This window comes from Geotrypetes seraphini, chromosome 6 (assembly GCF_902459505.1).
Source record: "Geotrypetes seraphini chromosome 6, aGeoSer1.1, whole genome shotgun sequence".
NCBI lineage: Eukaryota > Metazoa > Chordata > Amphibia > Gymnophiona > Dermophiidae > Geotrypetes > Geotrypetes seraphini.
Window position 1 is genome coordinate 156,216,603 of NC_047089.1, and position 25,596 is coordinate 156,242,198.

The 25,596-nt window shown below is 42.8% G+C and overlaps 1 protein-coding gene across 3 annotated transcripts in view; it reads left to right on the top strand.

Annotated features, from left to right (window-relative positions):
- The window catches only part of SH3RF3 (SH3 domain containing ring finger 3), an 836,169-nt gene that overhangs the window by 604,841 nt on the left and 205,732 nt on the right, over nt 1-25,596 (top strand). For 2 of the 3 annotated variants that reach the window (XM_033949356.1, XM_033949354.1), the window contains exon 4: nt 23,240-23,593. The exons of the other annotated variant lie outside the window; for it this stretch is intronic. In XM_033949356.1, coding sequence (XP_033805247.1) covers nt 23,240-23,593 — 354 coding nt within the window. The remainder of the gene's footprint in view (nt 1-23,239; nt 23,594-25,596) is intronic. 3 annotated transcript variants of the gene reach the window in all.

The following is a 25,596-nucleotide window of genomic DNA, read 5'->3' on the forward strand; positions in this document are numbered from 1 at the left end:
TGGGACTGGGCGGTGCGCCACAACACCCTACTCAGAGCAGTATACATCCAGGGGGAGAACAACGTCTTAGCAGACAAACTAAGCCGTCTGCTACAACCGCACGAATGGACTCTCCATTCCAGCCCCCTTCACCAAATCTTCACGCAATGGGGGACGCCTCAGATAGACCTCTTTGCGGCTCCCCACAACGCCAAACTGCCTCAGTTTTGCTCCAGGATTTACACTCCTCATCGCCTCGAGGCAGATGCTTTTCTACTGAACTGGGGGAAACGATTTCTATATGCGTTCCCACCATTCCCGCTGATCCAGAAGACTCTGGTCAAGCTGAAACTCGAACGGGCCACCATGATTCTAATAGCTCCTCGGTGGCCCAGACAACCTTGGTTCTCCCTCCTACTCCAACTCAGCAGCAGGGAACCAGTACCACTTCCAGTGTTTCCTTCACTACTTACTCAACATCAAGGATCACTACTTCATCCCAACCTGCAGTCTCTCCACCTGACAGCTTGGTTCCTCTCAACGTAACCCCTCACCAATTCTCACAAGAAGTGAGGGAGGTCTTGGAAGCTTCCAGGAAGCCCGCCACTCGACAATGCTACTCCCAGAAATGGACCAGATTCTCCTCATGGTGTGTTTCTAAGTCAAAGGAACCTCAGCGAGCTTCCTTATCCTCCGTGCTGGACTATCTCCTACACCTATCTCAATCTGGGCTCAAGTCCACATCCATACGAGTCCACCTGAGCGCTATTGCGGCGTTCCACCAGCCTCTACAAGGGAAACCCCTCTCGGCCCATCCGGTGGTCGCCAGATTTATGAAAGGACTCTTCCATGTTAACCCTCCTCTCAAACCACCCCCAGTGGTTTGGGACCTCAATGTAGTCCTTTCCCACCTCATGAAGCCCCCGTTTGAACCACTCAACAGGGCCCCTCTGAAGTACCTCACCTGGAAAGTGCTTTTCCTTGTAGCCCTTACGTCCGCTCGCAGAGTCAGCGAACTCCAGGCATTGATGGCGGACCCACCATTCACAGTATTCCACCATGACAAGGTGGTCCTCCGCACTCACCCGAAATTCCTGCCTAAGGTGGTCTCCGAATTTCATCTCAACCAATCCATTGTACTTCCAGTATTCTTCCCTAAGCCTCATTCTCACCACGGAGAATCGGCCCTTCACACTCTAGACTGCAAACGTGCCTTGGCTTTCTACCTGGATCGCACCAAGCCACACAGATCCACTCCTCAACTTTTTGTCTCCTTCGATCCTAATAAGCTGGGAAGACCCATATCAAAGCGCACCATCTCTAATTGGATGGCGGCTTGTATCTCTTTCTGCTATGCCCAGGCTGGATTATCACTTCCTTGTAAGGTCACAGCCCATAAGGTCAGAGCAATGGCAGCCTCAGTAGCATTCCTCAGATCAACACCAATCGAGGAAATTTGTAAGGCTGCCACCTGGTCCTCGGTTCACACATTCACCTCACATTATTGTCTGGATACCCTCTCCAGACGGGATGGACAGTTTGGCCAAACAGTATTGAAAAATTTATTCTCTTAAGTCGCCAACTCCCCCTCCATCCCACTGAGGTTAGCTTGGAGGTCACCCACTAGTGAGAATACCTGCCTGCTTGTCCTGGGATAAAGCAATGTTACTTACCGTAACAGTTGTTATCCAGGGACAGCAGGCAGCTATTCTCACGTCCCACCCACCTCCCCTGGGTTGGCTTCTCAGGCTAGCTACCTGAACTGAGGAGACACGCCCGGATCTCCGGGTAGGAAGGCACCGGCGCATGCGCGGTGCGGGCATCTAGAAACTTTAAGTTTCTACAAGCAACACGTGCTTGTGAGACGTCCGTACCGGGGCTCTGTCTGATGACATCACCCACTAGTGAGAATAGCTGCCTGCTGTCCCTGGATAACAACTGTTACGGTAAGTAACATTGCTTTCTGTAACACTATAACTGGAGAGTCCCAAAAAGTTCAAGTAATGGCAGCTTCAGTAGCTTTTCTCTGTTCCACTCCTAGAGAGGACATCTGCAAAGCTGCTACTTGGTCTTCAGTTCATACATTCACCTCATATTACTGTCTGGAATCTTTTTCCAGACAGGATGGGCACTTTGGCCAGTCAGTATTACAAAATTTATTTTCCTAAAGGCCAACACTCCCACCATCCCATTCTGGTTAGCTTGGAGGTCACCTACATGTGAGAATATGCTGCCTGCTTGTCCTGGGATAAAGCACAGATAATTACCGTAACAGGTGTTATCCAGGGACAGCAGGCAGAAATTCTCACAACCCACCCACCTCCCCTGGTTAACTTCTTAGCTGGCTACCTGAACTGAGGAGCCTACGTCGGGCGGGAAGGCACTCGCACATGCGTGGTGCGGTCGGTCGCAAACTTTCTAAAGTTCTTAAAGTGGCAATGCACTTGGGACCTTCTGTGCTGGGGCTTCATCAGTGATGTCACCCACATGTAAGAATATCTACCTGCTGTCCCTGGATAACACCTGTTATGGTAAGTAACTGTGATTTTTCAGTAGTAGCTCAAGGTAATCAAGGGATTGCATTCTAAATTTGTACCTGAGGCAATGGAGTGTCATGTGACTTGTCCAAGGTTACAAGGGTCAGCAGTGGCAACAAGAGAGGGATCTAGGCAGGAATAAAACTGGGGCGGTGTTTCAGCAAACAGGTCGCTGGAGTAGGAATCCATAGCTGCAGAGGGGTTTTTAAGAGGAGGCACTAGACAGGGACAGTGGCATAGCCACAGGTGGGTCTGAGTCCACCCCAAATCAGTGTTCCATTGGTATGGCTCTATCTGCAAGCCCTGCCAGCCAAAGACCTCCTCTCTGGAAAAGGAACATTTACACCCTTTGCATTTTGTGGCAGTGTTCCCAAACCTCTGCTGTCCCACCCCTCATGCATGCTCATTTTGCACACATGCACAGAGGTTGACCATGTCAGTGGCTCATGGACACTGCTGCCAGCTACGGGGTTCATAAGAGCCAGCTCTGTGGGTCCTTGATCACCCCCAATACTGAACAAACTCCTTGACTGTATCCAGGGAAAGATAATTTCCATTGGGTTTGGCACCCTCGCTGATTTTGAAAAGTTGGCTCCTATGCTTGGGTTGTACATGTTCCTTCTTTCAGGAGGAGGTGTTCAGCTGGCGGTGCTTGTGGATCTGTGCTAGATCCGGTATTTCTGGTTGGTTGGGGTGGGGAGAAGAGCAAGCTGGGCGGAGAAGAGATGAATTTTCAGGCCCACTCCCTTTGGGCACAGGCCCACTCTAAATTGGCTAGCTGGCTATTCCACTGCTCAGGGCTGTGCCTTTCTGAGCAAAAGAGTAGGAAGCTGGTTGGAACTTCAAAAAGCTATCAGAGAGGGTTAGGTTTTCTTGGATTAGTGACTCATAGTAAATTTCCCTTTTGCCTGGGACATAGTTTCAAGTAATATCATTGTAGCCGCACCTAGGGTTACCAGATTTTATATATGGTAGTGGTATCATATTGAAAAACATTTTTTAATTTATTATGGTTACAAATATGACAAAATAGTGTATCTTTTTCCCAAAAAACATTGGAATAGAAGTTTCAATACTATCTATTATAATAAAACCCTAGCCGCGCATGCGCACTCTTACCTGCATGTTCCTTGATCTCTGATCTGTGATCAGTAGGTCCGTGGCCGGCAAGAGTGCGTATGCAAGCTTACAACGGCCCCACATTCACGGTCTGGCTGGCTCCCTTACTAAAGTTTTTTGCGGTGACGGCTCCTCTTGCATCCGGCCCTGTGTCCAAAGCTTCTCCGAAGGCTGGCTCCCATGAAAATGTTATTTTTCTGTTTAAAGCTGCGGTGGCAGCTTCTCTCAAGAGCTGCACCAGCGTCAGAAAGCTCTCTGACGTCACAACGTTAGAGACAAGGCTTCCAACGCTGGTGCGCCTCTTGAGAGAAGCTGCCGCCACAGCTTTAAACAGAAAAATAACATTTTCATGGGAGCCAGCCTTCGGAAAAGCTTTGGACACGACGCAAGAGGAGCCGCCACCGCAAAAAACTTTAGCAAGGGAGCCAGCCAGACCGTGAGTGTGGGGCCATTGTAAGTGCGGATCTGTCGAGGAGCCGCCGCTGCCCGCAGTTTTGAAATTTGACAAGGGAGCCGTCCAGAAAAGAAAATAAATGCTGCTGCACAGGGAATTGGGTGGGGGACTTCTAAAATGTAAGGTTGCCCGGCCTACCAAAAGCCCCAAGGCTGCATGGTTTGCAGGTAAGGGAGAAGGGTTCCTAATGGACAGTGGGGAAGGTATAAGTAAGGGAGAAGGGCTACTGCTGGACAGGGGGAGCAAGGAATGGGGGGTGACAAGTAATGGAGAAGGGCTACTGCTGGACAGGGGGAGCAGGGAATGGGGGTGGGGGGTGCTGCTGGACAGGGGGAGATAAAAGTAAAGGAGAAGGGCTACTGCTAGATAGGGGGAGCAGGGAATAGGGGGGGTGCTGCTGGACAGAGAGGAGGTAAAAGTAAGGGAGAAGGGATGCTAGCACCCGTTAATGTAACGGGCTAAAAAACTAGTTGTATATAATTATGTATAAAACGTAATAATGAAGGCTAAAACAACCAGGTGGAGCTATCATGCCTTGTTACAGGCCTACCCTTTGCATGAGTTTCCTATGTTACAGGAGCCTTTTGTTTCCTTACTCTTCCTTTTTATTTATTTTCAAATCATATTTAATCCATTCTTTTTTCCCCCCCTCCTCTTCATCAGTGTTTATGTCATAACTGTCTTTAATGTCCTGTTTATTGGAGATTTTTTATTTTTAATTTTGTAAATTGCATTGGATTGGATACTGCGATTATATCAAATATTTTAAATAAACTTGAAACTTGAAACTACTAGAGGAAACAGTGGGCTGTGGCAGGAATTATATACATTCTAGAGTTAGAGGCCTTCCACTGAATGCATAGTATTCTTTTTACTTTCAATATTGCTTATGGAGGTGGAGGGAATGGCTGTCCTGAGAAAGGAACCTTGTTGAAGACAGAGTACAGTGGTCCCGGTACTAGAAACCTGATCTGCACTGTTTGCCTGGCCTCTTGTGTAGTGGTGACTGCTGAGTGCTCTTCTCTGGACTTCCTTGCTGTTCCAAGTTTCCTCTTATCTTTCAGTCTCCTCCACCTTCATCTCTTTTGACATCCCTTTTCCTTTTTGTTGTAATCTTGCTGTGACCTTTTAATGGAAAGGTGTGTAAGAAATAGCATTGGCATGTCTCTCTTTATTCCCTCTCTCTCTCTTTCAGCATAGGCACAGTTATTAGTAACTAGATCTCATTGCATAAAATGGGGCCTGTGCTATAGCCCACACTGATAACTACTCCCTAAGTTATCAACATAATGTTATACTTTTACCATTATGTTGAATATCTGGCAGCATATTGTTACATCATATTCTCAGCAATGCATACAATGAATAAATAGTGAATAAAGGGGAAAACAGCCACTTTAAAATCTCACCCCTCTGCCATATCCAGTAATTATTCTGACTTTGTTATTGAAGTCAAGATCTTCTTTTAAAGTGTGTATAAAATATTCCTGGGAAGTCTCTGAAACATGATTCTTTCATCTCCTATCAGAGATAAGGGTTTCTTATATAAGGCAATAGTCATACAAGTTATGTGTACTTATTGAATCTCATTCTTCTGGTATTCCTTGATCTCCTCCACACATGATTCCTTCATCTCCTATCAGAGATAAGGGTTTCTTATATAAGGCAATAGTCATACAAGTTATGTGTATTTATTGAATCTCATTCTTCTGGTATTCCTTGATCTCCTCCACAGTATCCAGGGAGATGTAGCGAAGGGGGAAATGTTACACTAAATCATGCCTTATCATTTCCCCAAACTGTATAGGGTTACACATGGCTAGCCTCCAGAAAAAGGAGGACGGATTGAGACATCCAGGTTTTACTTCTATTGAAAGCAATGAAAGTAAATAGGACAGTTTGAGACATCTGCGTTTTACATTCATTGAAAGCAATTGAAGTAAAACCCAGGTATCTCAATCCGTCCTCCTTTTTCTGGAGCCATATGATAACCCTAGTTGTACAGCTATACTGTACATTACCAACATATATGCAAGTATAAACCAGGCGATTCATAATCCTTCCAAAACAGTGGACTAGAGTTACAAAGAAGGCCATTTTAGAAGTTTCCAAGTTTATCAAAATCTTACTATCCCGGACCCGCACCAATAGTAAACCTTCTGGGCAGCTTGCAATCTGAATCTAATAATAAGTTTAAAATAAAAACATAAAATCACAAATACAACAAATTGAAAGGAGGGATAACTACAATTAAAAAGAATAGAATAATAATAATAATAATAATTTTATTCTTATATACCGCCATGCCCATCGAGTTCTAGGCGGTTCACAACAATTACATTAGGATCCGCATTGACATGCCGATTTACAAACAATGTATTGGAATTACAACATTTTCAGCCGAACAAGACTGAAGAAGCGGAAGTGGGAAGGAGAGAAGGAGGAAAGCGGTCAATAGAGGGGGGGGCAGGGCTGGGCGGGCCGATTTACCACAATTTATTGGATTTATAACAACTTTAGCCGAACTTGGCTGATGAAGAAGGAGGGGAGCAGGAAGACAGCGATCAATAAAGGGGGGGAAAGGGTCGAGCGTGTGGCCAGGTAATTCCGGAGAGTGGGCGTTACGGGGCTTGTTTGTTGAATAGATAAGTTTTGAGTGTTTTTCTGAAGTCGAGGTAAGTGGGAGCCTCGAGGATCATTTGGGCGATCCATGGGTTCATCTTGGCTGCTTGGAAGGCGAAGGTTTTGTCTAGGAATCTTTTAAGATGACAGAGCTTTAGCGAGGGGTAGGCAAACAGTTGGATTCTGCGGGATTTCTTGTTGGTGCAGTAAAGGTTAAAGAGGGGATTGATGTATCTTGGCGAGAGGCCGTTTACCGATTTGTAGCAGAAGCATGCGAATTTGAAGAGCACTCTGGATTCGAAAGGCAGCCAGTGAAGTTGGTGGTAGAAAGGGGTGATATGTTCCCATTTCTTTAGGCCATAGATGAGGCGAACGGCGGTGTTTTGGATCACTTTTAGTTTCCTGGTAGTTTTCTTCGTGGCGTTCAGGTAGATAATATTACAGTAGTCTAGAATGCTGAGAATGGCAGATTGCACTAGAAGGCGGAACGAGGAGTCATTGAAGTATTTTTTTATGGTGCGGAGTTTCCAGAGTACCGCGAAGCATTTCCTGATGCTGAGGTCAGTGTGAGTTTCTAAGGATAAATGTCTGTCCAGCGTAACACCCAGGATTTTTACGGTGTTTTCAAGGGGGAAAGGCCTTCCTTTCAGTTAGATTGTGGTGTCCTTGATTTTGTCGTTGGGGGAGGCCAGAAAAAATTTTGTTTTGTCGGAATTTAGTTTCAGCCTGAATGCTAGCATCCAGAGCTCAATCTGGTTAAGGATAATTGTAATGTGCTCGAGTGTTTCAGGTGAGAAACTGGTAAAAGGGATGACTAATGTGATATCATCTGCATAGATGAAAAATTTGAGCTTGAGGGTGTGTAGTAGGTTACCTAGGGAGGCTAGGTAGATGTTGAACAGGGTGGGGGATAGAGGGGAGCCCTGCGGTATACCGCAGGTGTTTTCCCAGCTGTATGAGAAAGCGTTGTTCTGGTGTACTTTGTAGGATCTATTTTTTAGGAACCCCTGAAACCAGTTGAGGACCTGATCAGAGATACCAATGTGTGACAGACATTCAAGGAGAATGGTGTGGTCGACCAGGTCGAAGGCACTGCTTAGGTCTAGTTGTATGATCAATGCACTAGAGCCCTGACTAAAGAACGTGTGGAGATGGTCAAGAAGGGTGGCTAATATGGTTTCCGTGCTGTGTTCTGTGCGAAAGCCAGATTGATAGTCGCTTAGGATGTTGAATTTTTCTAGATATGTGGAGAGTTCTACCTTTACTATCCCTTCTGCTATTTTGGTGAAAAGGGGGATGCTTGCGATCGGTCTGTAGTTGGATGGGGAGTTTGGTGATTCTTTTGCGTTTTTTAAAATGGGGGTAATCATGATGTGACCTTGCTCTGGTGGGAAGATTCCTGTGGATAATAGGGAGTTAACCCATGTCATCATGTGTGCTTTGAAGTGTCTCGGGGCTGCTTTCATGATGTTTGGTGGGCATGTGTCCAATTTGCAGAAGGAGTGGTTGTATTTATTATAGAGGGTATTAAAGGTTTTCCAGTCAATTGTTGAGAATTGTTTCCAGCTAAGGTTAGTTCTGGATCCTGGGTCTGGTTTAATTATACCCGGATCTGAGTTAGGTGTAGTAGAGTCTGGGAGGATGGGGAACTGTTCGAGGGAATTGGTCGTGGTAGGTAAAGTTGATCTTAATCTTTGGATCTTGTTGTTGAAGAAGTCTGCAAGGGAGTTGGCAGAGAGAGTGGATTCTTCATATAGATTTGTGAAGGTATCGATGTTGTAAAGGTCATTAACCAATTTAAATAGGTTACTGTTGTTGGTCTTAATGTTACCTATTTTGTGGGCATAAAATTTTTTTCTTTTTTCATTAATGGGGTTTTTGTAATTTTTTAGTTTATGTCTCCAGGTTAGTCTGTGTTCTTGGGTTCCTGATTTCTGCCATGCTCTTTCTGCTTTTCTGAGCTCCTTCTTTACTAGCCGCAGTTCTGAGTCAAACCAGCCTTCGTGATTTGTAGTTCTTGTTCTGCGAGTCTTGATGGGGGCAATTTTGTTTAGTATGTTAGTACTGTTCTCAATCCAGGAGGTCATGAGGTTCTCCGTTTCTTCAGTTTGCATGGTGTTTGTTTCAAAGCGGGACCAGAATTCCACTGGGTCAATCTTTCCTCTGCTAGTGTGTGTTTTGATGTTTCTAGTTTTGCTGTTTTTGGGGGGTTTAAGTAGGCATCCTATTGAGAAGGTGCATAGATGGTGATCTGACCAGAGAGAGTCTGACCAACTGTCTTGTTTCCAGTAAAATGTGGGGGTGGTCTGTTCCTTGGAAGAGAAGGTTACTAGGTCTAGTTGGTGACCTTTTTGGTGGGTTTTGATAGGGGGTTGTTTGGCAAAGCCTAGTTGGGTGAGCAGAGACCAAAAGTCTGCGATCTCTGGTTGGTCCGTTTGCTCAAGATGGATGTTAATGTCCCCGCATAGTAGATTGTAAGGGCTTGTTAAGGAGTTAGTAAGTAGGGATTCCGCGAAGTCATCTTTGGATAGGGACCATTTTTTTGGAGGGATGTAAAATAGCGTGATAGTAAGCGAGGCGGGTAATGATTTTGAGGTTAGGGAGATGGTTAGAATTTCTGCATTTGGTGAGGAGGTTGTGTTGAGCGTGGTGCAGTTTAGCTGGTCTTGGTAGATTATAGCTAGTCCTCCTCCTCTTCCCCATGTTCTAGCTAGTGAGAGAATCTTGAATCCTGGAGGTAGAAGGGGAGTCCAACACATTAGGTACTGTATATTCTGTATTTTACATAACTCGTCCAGCGTAGTCAAATACTATCTTGTTTGGTATGCATCAGAGAAAATAAATGTTTTCAAATCAACCTTGAACTTATCAATGGACGTCAATAACCAAAGTGATAATGATAAGTAATTCTAGAGTTGGGAATCTTTGACTGCTCATGAATTATTTCCTGATACGTAGGAATTGAAAGACGATTTTGGTTTACCGATCTCAAAGTTCTTGAAGGAATATATGGATTCAAAAGATGTACAAGATATAAAGGCTCTTCCATATTTAATACTTTAAAGATTAATAACAGTATTTTATATGTAATTTGATGATTAATAGGAAGCCAACGGGCTGCTTTCAGAAATGAAGTTACATCATCAAATTTATGAAGATTATGAATTAGTTGAATAGCAGTATTTTGTATAATCTGAAGTCTACAAATATCTAGATGTGTAAAATGGGGAAAGGGATTTGTATACCATCTATTTGTAGTTAAACACCCATACTCAAAGCAATTTACATGCAAGTATTTCAAGCATTTTCCCTATCTATCCCAGCGAGCTCACAAGCTATCTAATGTACCTGGAGGCAGTGGAGGATTACATGTTGCCCAGGTTCACAGGGAACAGCATGGAGTTTGAACCCACAACCTCAGGGTGTTGCAGCTGTAGCTCTAACCACTACACCACAATAGTGGCACCTATCTACACATCTAGATCACATACCGGTATATATTCAAACTAAGTTTTCAGAAAGCTGCTGTTTGAACATGTATACCCCCAGGACAGAGAGATTTGAAGTAGGTATGGCAGGAGTGGTGAGAGCATAATTTAGGCTTGTCCTACACATAAATGTGTAGTTTCCATTTTACAGTGGGAGAACATGTCTAGATCTTTAAATATCATCATTGGCTTTTGTACCTGGCCCGATGCATATGCTAATATTCTAAACATTAGCTCTTTCTAGCCGATATTCAACCGATAGTGGTCAGCATTTTTAAAATGCTGACTGCTTTTAGCTACTTTAGCCCCTGATAGTTAGTCCTGGGCCATGTCTGGACACTGGCATTTTTCCAGGGCAAACAACATGTGGCCTGGCCCTGGTGGGTATGCAATGAGGAGAAGTTTGAGTTCTCAGGGAAAGAATTGGGGGCTACAGTGGAGGGGAGGTATCCAAGATGGGTCTGGAGTAGAGGAGAGAATTCCCAGCTCTGTAGGGAAGAGTTCATAGGTGCCATGGAGGGTTCAAAGCATACAGAGTATTTTAATCTGGAAGGAGGCAAGCATGACAATCACAATCTTATTTTTCTTGTTTTAGTTCAATAAGTTTTAATGGGCTGGAGGAGTTTCCGTACAGTGAGAGATTGGAGAAACTGGGCCTCTTCTCCCTCAAACAGAGGAGATTGAGAGGGGGCATGATCAAAACATTCAAGGTACTGAAGAGAATAGACTTAGTAGATAAGGTTGTTCACCCTCTCCAAGAGAGGGAGAACGAGAGAGCACTCTCCTAAAGTTAAAAGGGGATAGATTCCATACAAACATAAGGAAGTTCTTCTTCACCCAGAGAGTGGTAGAAAACTGGAACGCTCTTCTGGAGTCTGTTATAGGGGAAAACACCCTCCAGGGATTCAAGAAGAAGTTAGACAAGTTCCTGCTGAACTGGAACATACGCAGGTAGGGCCAGTCTCAGTTAGGGTGCTGGTCTTTGACCAGAGGGCCGCCGCGTGAGCGGACTGCTGGGCATGATGGACCACTGGTCTGACCCAGCAGCAGCAATTCTTATGTTCTTATGATGTAAATGCAATTTTAAAATTAATTATATGTAAATGTATATTTTAATGCCTTATTTTTGAATGAAAAATTAATAAAGAGTTAAAAAAAACAAGGAAATAAAAGAAACAACTATAATTGTATTTAGTTTTCTATACTGTTCTCCCAGGGGAGCTCAGAACTGTTTATATGAATTTATTCAGGTACTCAAGCATTTTTCCTTGTCTGTCCTGGTAGACTCACAATCTATCTAATGTACCTGGGGCAATGGGGGGATTAAGTGACTTGTCCAGGGTCACAAGGAGCAGCATGGGTTTAAAGTTTATCAAGTTTCAAGTTTATTAAATTGTTTGATTAAACGCTTTTCCAATTTCAAAGCGTTTTACATAAAATAAAACAGAATTTAAAATACACATTTTATACATGACATTCTACTAAACGAACAGGGGATACATATTTGGACAAGAAAAAAAAAAAAAACTGGAAACAACGGGAAAGCGGGGAAGAAATACAATATTTGTTAAAAGAGTACATTAAAGGGAGACAAAATAGGGAAATAAGGGGAAAAATTGAGAGATAAAAAAAAAAGGTCATAAGAATGAGTAATAATAGTCTATATTTAAGAGAAAAGAAATTAGCTGATATTATTATAAAAGTGAACTGTCAGTTAAAGGCTTCTTTAAAAAGAAGACATTTTAAGTTCTTTTTAAATATTTGCAAATCTTGTTCTAATCTTAAGTACAAAGGGAGAGAGTTCCATAACAATGATGCAGTAACGGAGAAAATTGAAGCACGGCGGGTTCCGATAATTTTTAAAGAGGGAACATTTAAAGTAGATTGTGAAGCTGATCTGAGAACTCTGGAGGAACTATATGGAATCAGGAGCCTATCAATGAAAGCAGGAGTATTAGTTTTTAATGTCTTAAAGACAAGGAGAGCTATTTTGTAAGTAATCCTGTAAGATATAGGCAGCCAGTGAGCATTTTGTAATAGGGGTGTGACATGATCGAACTTTTTTGAACCTGAAATAATCTTTATTGCAATATTTTGAATGAGTTGAAGACGTCTTATATCCTTTTGGTAAGCCCCTTTTAATAAGGAGTTACAGTAATCTAACTTTGAGATAACTAAAGAATGAATTAATGTATTAAGAGAAAATGAATCGAGAAGGGGAGCAAGCGAACGGATCATTCTTAACCTGTAGAAACAGTTTTTAACCATTGCACTAATATGTGCTCGGAAAGTGAGGTTGTTGTCTATTAAGACTCCCAAAATTTTTGTATTGGTAGTTTGATTGAGGGGTTTATTGTCAATTATAATTGGACTAATAAGTTGAACTCCTTCTTTCCCTGAGAAAAGCACAGTTGTGCTCAGTGTGCTGAGGCTATAGCTTTAACTAGTGTGCTAAACTCTCCCCTATAACATAACAAAAGAACGGTGTCAGCATATTAATGTATTCACTCTTACTTTTGGCTGTACTGCCATGCTGCCTCCCATTCAGTCTTTATATTCTCCCCATTCAACCAGACTGCTGATAGAGTACTTCAGCGCTTCAGCTCAGCCTGGCATGGCTGAATTCTTAATGAGCCGTGAAGTCTCATGGTTCTTATCACAAGACTTTGGCACTGCAGCAGCAGGAAATGAAGTGCTATAGCCCTTTACTTGCTGCCAGATTGCAAGAGAAAGACTTTAAGAAATGATTGAGAAGTGGCATGGCAGCACAGCTAGAGGTAAGAGCCATCTATTCTATGTTCACCTTCTTCCAGCGATGCCACTGCCCAGGGCTGACTCGAGGCAGTCTGCTATCTGAGTTGAAGGATAAGATGGCTTCCCTCCTCCGAAGTACCTCAAAAAGAGAGGACCAACCAAGAACTGTGGTTAGGAATGAGAGTATCGAGGTCCCCATGGAGGCAGTTGCAGTATGGAGGCAGTTGCACCAAAAAGTAAAGAATGCAACATATTCTCAGGCTATTACACTAGAAAACAATGAAAATTTTACCAACATTAGTTATACTCAGCAAAAATTATTTTTTTATTCATTCATTTTTATAGCCCATCCTCCCCAGGAGCCCAGAACGAGTTACAAGGATACATTCACAAAGTTTTCAGGAACAGAGATACGTGCATTACAGAGTCAATAACATGTTACAGGATCAAAACAGTTAAATTATTTAGTATGGAACTCTTACATAAAAAATACTGATCCCCCTGATATTCTGCATCCCCAGAAGCCTTCCTCGTGCAACAATGAATGCAGAGCAGAACTAAGGCATTTCCCCCTAGAATTCACCATTCAAAATTAAAAAAAAAGTCTGATTCTGGTTTCATCTCAATAACAGCAATATAACCCCTCTCATTATGAATTAACACAAAACCCTACAAAAGTCACTCAGATCCTATAGAACAAATCTGCTATTCATAACAGCACCAACCAGGACTTTCCTAGGAAAAGGTAGTTGTGTAAATATTACAACGATTGCTAGTACATCAATACTTGTATTGGGAAAATTGAACAAGCGGTGTGCCCCAAGGCTCAGTTCTTGGACCCATATTATTCAATATATTCATAAATGACCTGGAAGAGGAAACCACGAGTAATATAATCAAGTTCGCAGATGACACGAAACTATGTCGACCAGTTAGATCACATAAGGACATTGAAGAACTCCAGAGAGATCTGAACCAGCTAGAAAAATGGGCAGAAAAGTGGCAGATGAAGTTTAATGTAGACAAATGCAAAGTGATGCATCTGGGTATGAAAAACAAGGAACATGATTATATAATGTTAGGTGTGACATTGGGCAAAAGCGAACAAGAAAAGGACCTGGGGGTACTGATAGACAGGACCCTGAAGCCATCGGCACAATGCGCAGCGGCGGCAAAGAAAGCAAACAGGATGTTGGGCATGATAAAAAAGGGTATTACAAGTAGATCGGCGGAAGTCATCATGCCTCTTTACAGAGCAATGGTCAGACCACACCTGGAGTACTGTGTCCAACACTGGTCTCCTTACCTAAAGAAGGATATAACTCTGCTGGAGAGGGTGCAGAGGCGAGCCACGAAGCTAGTAAAAGGTATTGAGAATTTGAGCTACAAAGAACGCCTCGTAAAACTAGGATTGTTCACCCTCGAGAAGAGAAGGCTGCGAGGGGATATGATAGAGACTTTCAAAATACTAAAAGGTTTTGACATAATAGAACATGAAGCATCATTATTGACGTTGTCAAATGTGACTCGGACGAAAGGCCATAGACTAAAATTGAGGAGCGACAAGCCCAGGACTAATGTCAGAAAGTTCTGTTTTACACAGCGAGTGGTGGACGCTTGGAATGCTCTCCTGGAGGAGGTGGTGACGGAAATCTCCATTATGGGATTCAAGTGCAAGTTGGACGCACACCTGCTTGCAAATCACATTGAGGGATACGGGAAAACAGGGTCTTCATCAGGGAACACCTAGGACGTAAACAGGGAACACCTGGATTGGCCTCCGTGTTTGCGGGTCACCGAACTGGATGGACCAATGATCTGATTCAGTGGAGGCATTTCTTATGTTCTTATGAACAAGCCAGAGAACTACAGATTCCTACAGATGCTCATTGCTAAAAGAATACTTGACCTCTAGAAATCTATCTCCCCCGATCTTTTCTTTATCTCTAGCATCTCCCCCTAATCTTCCCTTCTGTCGCCCATTATCTATTCTCACCTCTGGAAGCCATCCTGATGGAAAGAAATTATCAACAGAGGGCCTCGGAGTTTAAGCACTTGCTCTGCGTCTTTTGGTCCTGTCCCCTCTGATGTAACATCTTATGTCAATAGGGGCAAGACTGGTGGGTGCCAAGCATATGCACAAGCTCTAAAGCCTCATGTTGCTTTTTCTTTCTGCCACATTCTTGTTCCATGATTGGGGTGTTGGGGAAGGGGGAGGGACTGCTCCTACCATCAAGCAGCCCCTGGCATTTTGCAAGGCCCAACCAATGGTAGCTATCTCCCTGTACATAGTCCGTTAATAAGCGCCAGTACTGTTGCATCATTTTTATTTTGCGCACCCAAATACCTATAGACATAGGAGCTAACTTTTCAAAATGATTAGTGGTGTTCAATGTGGCACAAATTGCCAAGTCCATATAAAGCAGGGGTGTCAAACTCAATCACATAAGGGGCCAAAATCTAAAACATAGGCTAATTCATGGGCCAAATTTTTTATTAAGATACTTAGGGGTCCTATTATTAAGGTATGCTAACTGATTTAGTGCGTGCTAAATGCACACCTTAATAAAAGAACCCCGTAGTCTTAGTAGAAGTATAGGGTTACAACCTCTCCAACCCCACACTGGCTCTGTGATGTAAACAAAATAAATTAAAAGACATGTCTGTACTAGGAAGAACCAACGTACATGACTAACACAATTTATAAGAAGTTTGTATCTCTTGAAATCTTTTGAACAAAAAAAAACCACCCTGTGAAACTGATGTTTTATTTGGTAAAAACCATAAAGCCCTACTTTTAAGAATGAGGACCCTGCGCATGCATACAAAGCCAATACTCATGTTTCAAACTCAAGCGCATCAATTACTCATACAAATATTTTATTAAAACTGCTTGAACACTTAGTTATATGGCTTTGAATTGAAAGGTCTGACAGATAAAAAAAAATTACCAAAGAAGAAGTCAAGAAAGCAGCCTCAAAACTTAACCCCCAATACACCCTCACACCGAAACCAATGATCACCGTGCTTACACCCACCATTGTGACGTGCTCATGCCTTCAAATGCCTCGCACACGTTCCCACGCTTCTTAGCTCGTCTTAGGAAGCAGCCGAAACTTTGGAAGGCAGCTACCGGTATTCCAGCCTAGCACACCGGCACCTCTCCTGCATTAGGAAGCGGAAGTCATGGTCCATTGCTCAACCTATTACCACTAGCAACATCAGGACAGTGAACTATAGTTCTGCTGCCTGGCGCTTGTATCTGTCTGTCGATGGGCCAGCTTAAGTGAAATTTTGTAATTGTCTGGTGGGCCAAATTTTATTACACCGCAGGCCAAATTTGGCATGTCTGATATAAAGGAAATTAAAGCATTGTGGGTTGTGGACACAATTGGTCAGGCTGTCTTTAAATGAAAAGTTATATAAACTTCTAAAAATCGATCAATAAATAATTCAAATAGTTATCAAAGTGCCAAAGTATAACTTATTCTGCCAATCAGTCTATAAAAGTGAAGCGCTCTAACCACAGGATCTTCAGAATGCCAGCAGAGCCATAAAACTCACGCTGGCTGAACTCTTCATTAGTCCTGTATTGGTTATGGTGATTTGTGTTTTAATTTATAAATATAATTTCTTAGTGCAATCTTATTATAACTCTGAAAAGATGATTTCTTTATAAGTATAATTCATATCGCTCATTTCATTGATATAATCACTAAATACACTGTCATCTAATATAAGTGTACTTAGCTTGCTAAGCAGCCACACCGCTCTGACGGAATATCCGTTTCAGCCCTTCCTCAGGGAGCCGGTGCGCCTATTAAAGCGAGGTGCTGCAAAGCCAAAAAATAAAAAACATTGCGTTAATATTGACAGTAAAGCTTTACTTTTTTTGAAATATTAATCTTATTAATTCCATTTATCAGCGCGGCCCTATTGTGCAAATAAGTCCTTCAACAGAAGTATAGCCTTTAACTTTAAATTTATGACTCACCGGATGAACACTCCTATTCATTTCTCTCTGTGGCTCTGAATAAACATGGCCGCGGTGTCTTTCCTCTTATCCAGGAAAGAGTCCGCCCACTTCAGCAAAGCAAATAAGAACGTAATTACGTGCTGACATTAGAATGGTACGTCATTCAGCTACTATTAACCAATCGGCCTCTTCGTTTAAGTATGCAGGAGCTATACTGTCAATTTTGAATATCCATTTCAATTCTCTATGTGTGAGCAGTTTATCTATATCACCTCCCACCCACCCTACATTAATTACTTCAATATCTCGCCAGCGTATATCTTGTAATGTATGTTGATACAATGCCCAATGTTTAATTAAAGGGCCATTTTCCTTCATTGTGTGCACCCTAGATTTGTGTTCTGTTAATCTGATTTTGATAGATCTTTTCATACGACCTACATAAATTTTGTTAACACAAGTCACCATAACCAATACAGGACTAATGAAGAGTTCAGCCAGAGTGAGTTTTATGGCTCTGCTGGCATTCTGAAGATTCTGTGGTTAGAGTGCATCACTTTTATAGACTGATTGGCAGAATATGTTATACTTTGGCACTTTGAGAACTATTTTAATTATTTATTGATCAATTTTTAAATGAAAAGCACAACAGGTGGTACACATATAGGTATGACTAATGGGTAAAAGAAATGTTAGGGGTAGCACTGCAATTCCCACCAGTTTCGATTTCTCCCCAACCCCAACTCATCACCAGAGTTTACCATCCTTCTCCCAGCCCGTCTACACCACATTTACAGGACTACAACAAGATCTCTATACAGACACTACATATTCACAGAATACCTCATCTTGTTACACGCTTGTTGAGTGTCTCTGTTCTGAGTGTGTGACCAAGGAACCTCAGTTCAGTAATAGAAACATGGAGGCAAAAAAATGAACAGGAAACCTTAAAGTATCAGACTCTACATATACAGCATAACTATTAAATTCAGAATAAAATACATTTTCTACCTTTGTTGTATGAGCATTTTATTTTTCTATTTCTTGGTCTTTTGCAGGGCCTCATGTCTATTTGACATTTCTCCTCTTTTCATGTCCATCATCCATATTCTCTCTGCATCCCTATCCATCCTGTACAGTTTGTCCCCATCTCTCCCCCTGTGATCAGCATTACCCTGTGTGTCTCTCTCCTGTCACCATCCAGCATGACCTCCATGTATCCCTATTCCCATCCCCATGCTCCCTCTCTATCCTGTATCAGTTCTACACTATCTCCTTGTCCCTCCCTTCTCTCTTCCCTTCATAAGAACATAAGAATTGCCATCTCCGGATCAGACTCTGGGTCCATCAAGTCCGGTGATCCGCACACGCAGAGGCCCCACCAGGTGTACCCTGGCCTAGTTTTAGTCCCCATATCACCATATGCTTCTCAAGGGAGATGTGCATCTAATTTACCCTTACCTGTATCACTCTATGCCACTCTTAAGGAGATGTGCATCTAGTTTACCCTTAAATCCTAGAACGGTGGATTCTGCAATTACTTCCTCTGGGAAAGCATTCCAGGTCTCCACCACTCGCTGCATGAAACAGAACTTCCTGATATTCGTCTTGGACCTCTAACCCCTCAGCTTCAGTTTATGACCTCTTGTCCGTGTCACATCGGACATTGTAAATAACTGCTTCCCCTGCTCTATTTTCTCGAATCCTTTCAGTATTTTGAAAGTCTCGATCAGATCTCCTCGCAGTCTCCTCTTCTCAAGGGAGAACAACCCCAGTCTCCTAAGTCGTTCCTCGTAGTCCAGGTTCTCCATACCTTTCACTAGCTTCGTTGCTCGTCTCTGCACCCTCTCTTGCAGTTTTATATCCTTCTTTAGGTATGGAGACCAATGCTGGACACAGTATTCCAGGTTTGGTCTGACCATGGCTCTGTAGAGCGGTATTATAACTTTCTCTGATCTACTCGTAATTCCCTTCTTTATCATGCCTAGCATTCTATTTGCTTTCTTTGCCGCCGACACACATTGCGCCGACGGTTTCAGGGTCCTATCTATGAGTACACCCAGGTCCTTTTCTGATTGCTCTTTCCCAGAGTTACACCTGACATACTATACTTGGTTCTTTGTTTTTTCTGCCTAAATGCATCACTTTGCATTTTTCCACATTAAACTTCATCTGCCATTTATCTGCCCACTTCTCCAATTGATTCAAGTCGCTCTGGAGTTCCTCGCTGTCCTTCTGTGATCTGATTGCCCGGCATAGCTTTGAGTCATCTGCAAACTTGATTTCACTGGATTTTCCTTCTTCTAGGTCATTTATGAAAATATTAAATAAGATGGGTCCAAGTATCAAGCCCTGGGGTACACCGCTAGTCACTTTTTCCCATTCTGAGAACTTCCCATTTATGCCCACTCTTGAGGCCAATATCTCTCTCTTTCTCTTCCTACCGGGCCTCACAGTTCATTATCTGCCTCCTTCCCCTTTCTCAGTCCAGTTTCTCTTTCCTTCTCCCCCCCTCCCCCACTGGTCCAGCATCTATCCCTCTTCCTCCCCCTCCAAAGTCCAGTACCTCTTACTGTCTATCCCTCCCTCCACTCCTCCAGAAGAGTTCTCATTCCTGGGTCCAGGACAATTCTCTTTCTCCTTCCCTCCCTCATCCAGAAGAGGAAATTTCTCATTCCCTGGGTCCAGCATCCTCCTCTCTCCTACAAGTGCAGGCCTTCACCTTCTCCCTTTCCTCTCCCTTCCTACGGTCCTTCTACCTTACTCCTTGCCATGATCACGCAACACCGGAGCAATTACATCAGTGCAGACTCAAGATCTCGGTCTTCCCTGAGATGTGTCCCCTCTCAGCCCTTGCAGAAACAGAAAGTTACATCAGAGGAGGTCAGGGCACATCCCAGGGAAGACCGAGGCCCCGAGTCAGCGCTGGTGTAATCACTTTGGTGTTGCTTGATCAAGGCAAGGAGAGAGAAGGAAAGATGCCTGCAGCATGGGAAAAATATTGGGGGTGCTCAAGCACCCATAGAGCTAGCGCCTGTACCTATTGATATTAGCAACTGTTCCTTCAGCCACATTAATTCATGATAAGAGGTACTTTTGCAAAATCTTTTCATAAGTGAAGATACAGATACTATTTATGCACAGGAAATGTGATTCCTCTCTTGAAACCTGAAAGGTTTTAATGTGTTGTACTCTGCTCTCATTATTAATTTGGAAAGAGAGGTAAAAGTTACATAAATAGATAGCTCCATTCCATATTTTTCTCAGAAAACTCCATCCCAATATGTGCCAAAACTGGGAGTCTGGAGTAATATTTCTGTATTAGAAGATGAAAATGGGAGGAAGGTTAAGATTTTCTGTACTTTTTCTTTAAGCATCTCTAAACTGTGCAGGAATCCTTCACTAGTGTTCCAGCCGGTGGGGGGAAAGGTGCTGCAGTTCTGTGTTGGTGCCTAGAAAAATGTTGTTCCTGTACGTTAACAACTATCTTGCTGGTGCCCTTCCAAGGGTTCTCTTTTGTACCTGCTACTAACTGCTCTAGAAGAAGAGCCTTTATTTTTAAACTTTAAAAATTCACAATAAATACTAAACCATTTAATGTACATATAGCATGAGGAGGTAAATATTCAGCGAGATGGATGCCGCTTATCCATTTGAAATTGTACCTGCTACTGATGTGTCCAAACTAGATGGATAATTTGACCATTCAGGGGCTGAATTTCAAGTTTATTAGGATAACTTTTGGCCAATGCCATGAATGTCCCTATCCCAGCCTCCATCAAAATGGATAACTTTTGGCAGGTTAGAGACCCTTTTACTAAAACTTAGCATGTGCTAATAGACATTAGTACGCCATGTGGCATTTAGCGCACGCTAATGTTTATTAGCATCTACTAAACTTTAGTAAAAGAGGCTCTTAGTGATTTAGGCTAATAGATACTAAGCTTCAATAAAAAATTGCAATTTGCCATAGCAAAATTCACCGTGCAAAATACCAAACCTGCAGTACCTCAAACCAGCACATAAGGCATACTTCAAGATGACTGCTAGGGGATTGAGAGGTGCCATTTTGAAGCCAGCAACTCACCCATCCAAAACACATAGAAAACCCTTAAAGAGATGATGCAGAAGGTTGTTGAGGGGCAGTACTTCTGAGGTTAAATATAAGCTATGTTATTCTGCTTGCATTAAAAAAGTCACTTATGAGTTCAGCTAACTTTTAGTGGCTTTGAACACCGGCCTGAAAGGGTGCAATGCTTAATAATCTCATTGTCACTAGCATGCTTATTTCTACATTAAGATAGATAGCCAGATTAAGATTAATAGCATCTACCATGACTTAAAACAGTCGCAACAGCATATTAGTAAATGGGGGTGAAGTGTTTTTGAAAATCCCGGTAAACACCTTTATCGCACCTGTAAGAAATGCTACTATATTTTAGTATACACGGGTGAAATGCATTTTTACCCTAATAAAAACCCTTTATCATGTGGTAAAAATGCTCTAGAGCAGTGTCCCTCAAACTTTGTCGAGCTGCGGCACCCCAAACACAGTGGCCGGGGCTCGATGCAGCCAGAAGTGCGCGGATGTCGATGTGATGACATCATGTGCATGTGTGACATCATTACATCGACATCCGCGCATGCGCAAAGACTCTCCAGACGGGCCCTGAGCTGCCAGGCCAGTGGGGGGTGCCGGCAGGGAAGACACGTGGAGAGAAGGAGAGGTGCTGGCGCCAGTTGATTGTCTATAGGACGAGGCACGTCCTTTAGGCGGTCAGCCAGCGCCTCTCCTTCTCCCCACATGTCTCGCAGCACACCTGAAATCTCAGGAGGCACACAGTTTGCAATACACTGCTCTAGAGAGAATCAGCAAAGCAGACAAGCAGAAGACAAGATTTCACAAACATTATAAATCCCCAGGCAGACAGGGGACTGCAAGTAAAACTTGAATTTCTTTACCCTGTGCTGTGAAACCATTGCTTTTGATTTATAGATCATTAAAGGCATTATCAAAATAATGTAAATTCAGAACTGCTAAATTGTAAACAGGACATAAAATATTTGCGCCTGTCTAGGCCTTTGTCCAGTATATGAAATATGCATTGCATGAGTTAAAATTCCCATTTCCGTGCTTTTAGTTACAAAAAAAACTCCCAGTACAAATTAAAAAATTCTATATTGCTGAAACCCATTTGAGACAACACATCTGGTTAATATCGTTGGGATGGCTGTAGCGGACATTACAACATGAGGTGCTTTTCTTGTTTTAATGGCCAGATCATGTCTCTGCCTCCATTCAAGACAATTCTAATGAAACTGACACACTGTAGCACAAGATCCAAAATTCCAATATTATTAAATTAGCTATAGGTTATCCTGTTTCTGGTTCGGCTTGTGGTGCAGAGATGACAGTATATCTTCCTCCTCTTCTGCATTTGTCAGTTTCGTGCAATTTAGGGTTTCCCCTCATCTGTTTAGTGTAGCTAAGCTCTAACACCCCCTTAAGTTAAGATAAACCATCTGGTTTCCTTGGAACTTGAGGCCTGCTGGTGGTCATTTGACTGCTCTGGTTTAGAACATGATGAAGTGGGAATTCATGAAGAATTTGAGTCTGAAAGGGGATCAGCTGTTGATGGTAAAGCTGGCAAGCATAATGGACTATGATGGCTCCAGTAAGAGCCCCATGTTGTACAGTGCAGCTGTTGAAAGGGTGTTTTAATTGAAGGGTATCAGTGGTTCTCTTCAGCTATTCCCAGCATTATTGGTGCATGACAGGTTACGGTCTGTGGGCTGCAGTGTTGACATTTTCTGTACGACAGAGTTGTTGCGGAGTGGTAAAATTGCTTTTAGTTTTAAAAATGTATATACTTTTGTTCTTTCGCTGTGATAAAAATTGTAATAAAAGGCTCTATTGAAATTAGGACTCTCCTTAAGTGCTTTAAAACATACAAAAGCATTTGGAATTTGAGCAATAAATTCCTTGGGACATCTAAGAGCCAGCAGTGTTCTTTCTGTATTAGTCGAACAGCTTAATCTGGCGTTATTTTCTGTAAAGGCTTAAATTCAAGCATCATTGCTGGCATATTGCATCAAGTGAGAAAATGCGCACCAGAAAATTTCAAATAGATCAATGCAGTTGACTGATTCTTCTTTCTTGGTGCACATCTCTGTTCTGCCCCCCATTTTTTTTTGTGTGTGTGTGTGCGTGTCTTGGATGTAGTATCAGCAACAAAGAAGAGATAGCAAGTTGGAATGTGATAGCATTTTAATTTTTTTTCCTACCTTTTTTTCCCCCTTCTGCACTTAGCTCAACGAAACAGCAAAGCTGCTAATTGAGACAGACAAGACATGTTTGGCTGTGGCATCTGCTTGTGAGGTCCCTTTGCCCTCTGACACCAGCATGATAGTCAGTAAGGCCCCGTGCTCTACACTAACAAGCACAGGAGCGGTCAGTGTCATTCAGCGGCGCATCGATGGCAAGAAGAGTGCCAAGAAGCGCCACTCCTTCACTGCTCTAAGCATGACGCACAAGTCCTCTCAAGCCATGAATAACAGGCACTCCATGGAAATCAGCGCGCCAGTGCTGATCAGTTCTAGTGACCCCCGCGCTGTTGCCAGAATCGGAGAATTGACTCATCTTTCATCCAGTGCACTTGTCCAGGTAAACATATAGTAGCTTTGAGCTCTGCTATATAGCTCAGTTTCAGACCCCATGTGGCGACCTTTGATGGAATTTGGAGGGTAATTTTATAAGGAGGCACGGTTTCAGAAGGCAAATAGGTACCTACTTAGGAACTATTACATGAAGGCACAAAGGCACCTATGAATCTTTATAAAATACTGGCGTAATCTGCAGAAATCACACCTATATTGGAGGGGTGGGAATTTACGCCTGCTCTTGAGTGGATGTACATTTCTACACCTGCAAAGTTCACCCTTGTACGTACATACCAGCAAAGTCGTGTCAGCCTGCATATTTTTACACCAGTTGCAATTTTACAACAGACCATTTCTACACACGGAAATGATTTATAAAATTACCCCCCAAATTTCTCTGCATTGCTTATATTATAGTGCAGTGGTTTTCAAACCAGTCCTGGGGACTCACCAATCCCAATGGGGTTTCAGGATGACTGTAATGAATGTGTATGAAATAGATTTGTGTACAATGGAAGTAGGGCGTACCAATCTCATGCATATTCACTGTGGATGTCCTAAAATCTGATTAGTTGGCTGAAAACCAAGGATTAAATTGATAACAACTATAGTAGTATCTTTTACTACTTCTAGTAGTATAGTTGTGATAGAATAATTCTAGTGTAAAGTATTTATTTTATATATCTACACACACATACAGCATGTAGTAGCAGTGCATGTATACAAGTATGTATCTAAATAGATACATATATACTGTATATACTTGAAATTTTTTGCCAAAAAGGGCCAAATTTTAAATCTTGGTTTATATTTGAGTTTGCCGGCATTGTTTCACTTCTTTCCTCCCAGTGGTGTCTGGTATTATTCCCTTCCTCCCCCGTGCTGTCCCTTCTCCATTGCTGTCTCCCTTCTCTTCCTGAACAGAGACAGCATCCTTCCCGGCACACCCAAGTTCGCTCCGGGCCTACCATTTCACTTGATGGTCTGGTGCAGAGTTGTTGCAGGACCTGTTCTCATGCATTCCTGCCCTTGCTATCTTCCTCAGTGCAAATGGCTGCTTTGACTTCCAGCAGTAGTCTGGTGCGATTGCTGCTGGAGGTCACATCAGCCATTTTGGGACTGGAGCTGCTACTGGCAGGGGCAAGAGCATGTAAAAATAGCTCCTGCCCTGACTCTCCACACCAGGTGAAATGATAGACCTGGAGGGAATGCGGGTGGGCAGGCAGGGACTCTCTCTGTTCGGGGTTTGGGAAAGGGGCATGGGGCTGGCCTATGGGTGTGTTGGGGGAGTCTTTGGGTGTGTTGCTGTATTCAGGGATTGAAGATGGAGGAGGGATGGAAAAGGGAGGAATTCTAGACACCATGGAGAAGGAGAAGAGAACTTGAATATAAACCCTCAGTCTATATTCAAGTTAACATTCCCCTCCCCCCCCCTTTTTGGACAAAAATCTTATCTTGGTTTATATACAGATGGGTTTATATTCATGTACATATGGTATACTGTATACATGGTGTCTGGAAAAAACAGAACCCCAAACATTTTTCCAAATAACTCTAAAACATCCTACTGCAGCAGACATTTCTGCCTGAAATGTGACACATTTCAAAGTACTTTATTTTTCAACAGGATGGAGCTCCAGCATCTCAAGCTCACTAGACAGTTGAATTCTTAATGAAACCCCAGAATCCGTTAAGCCAGTTAGGGGCATAATCAAAACTCTTGGATGTCCAAAAACCAGCATAAGTCGGCACTTGGAAGTTTTGGCCACCCAAAACATCCAAGTGCTAATTTTTGAAACCGACTTTGTGGACATCTAGCGGAACTTCTATGCTGCTAAATGTTTTTAGTTTCAGTGGGCATGTTGGAAGGCATGTTATGGGTGGACTATGGGCAGGTTTAGACTTGGACTTTTGCAGCCATAATCAAATGTTTTGCGGGACGTCCTAGACGGAACTTAGACATTTTGGGCTAGACTTGTTTTAGAAGCATCTAAGTACTAAAAAGGT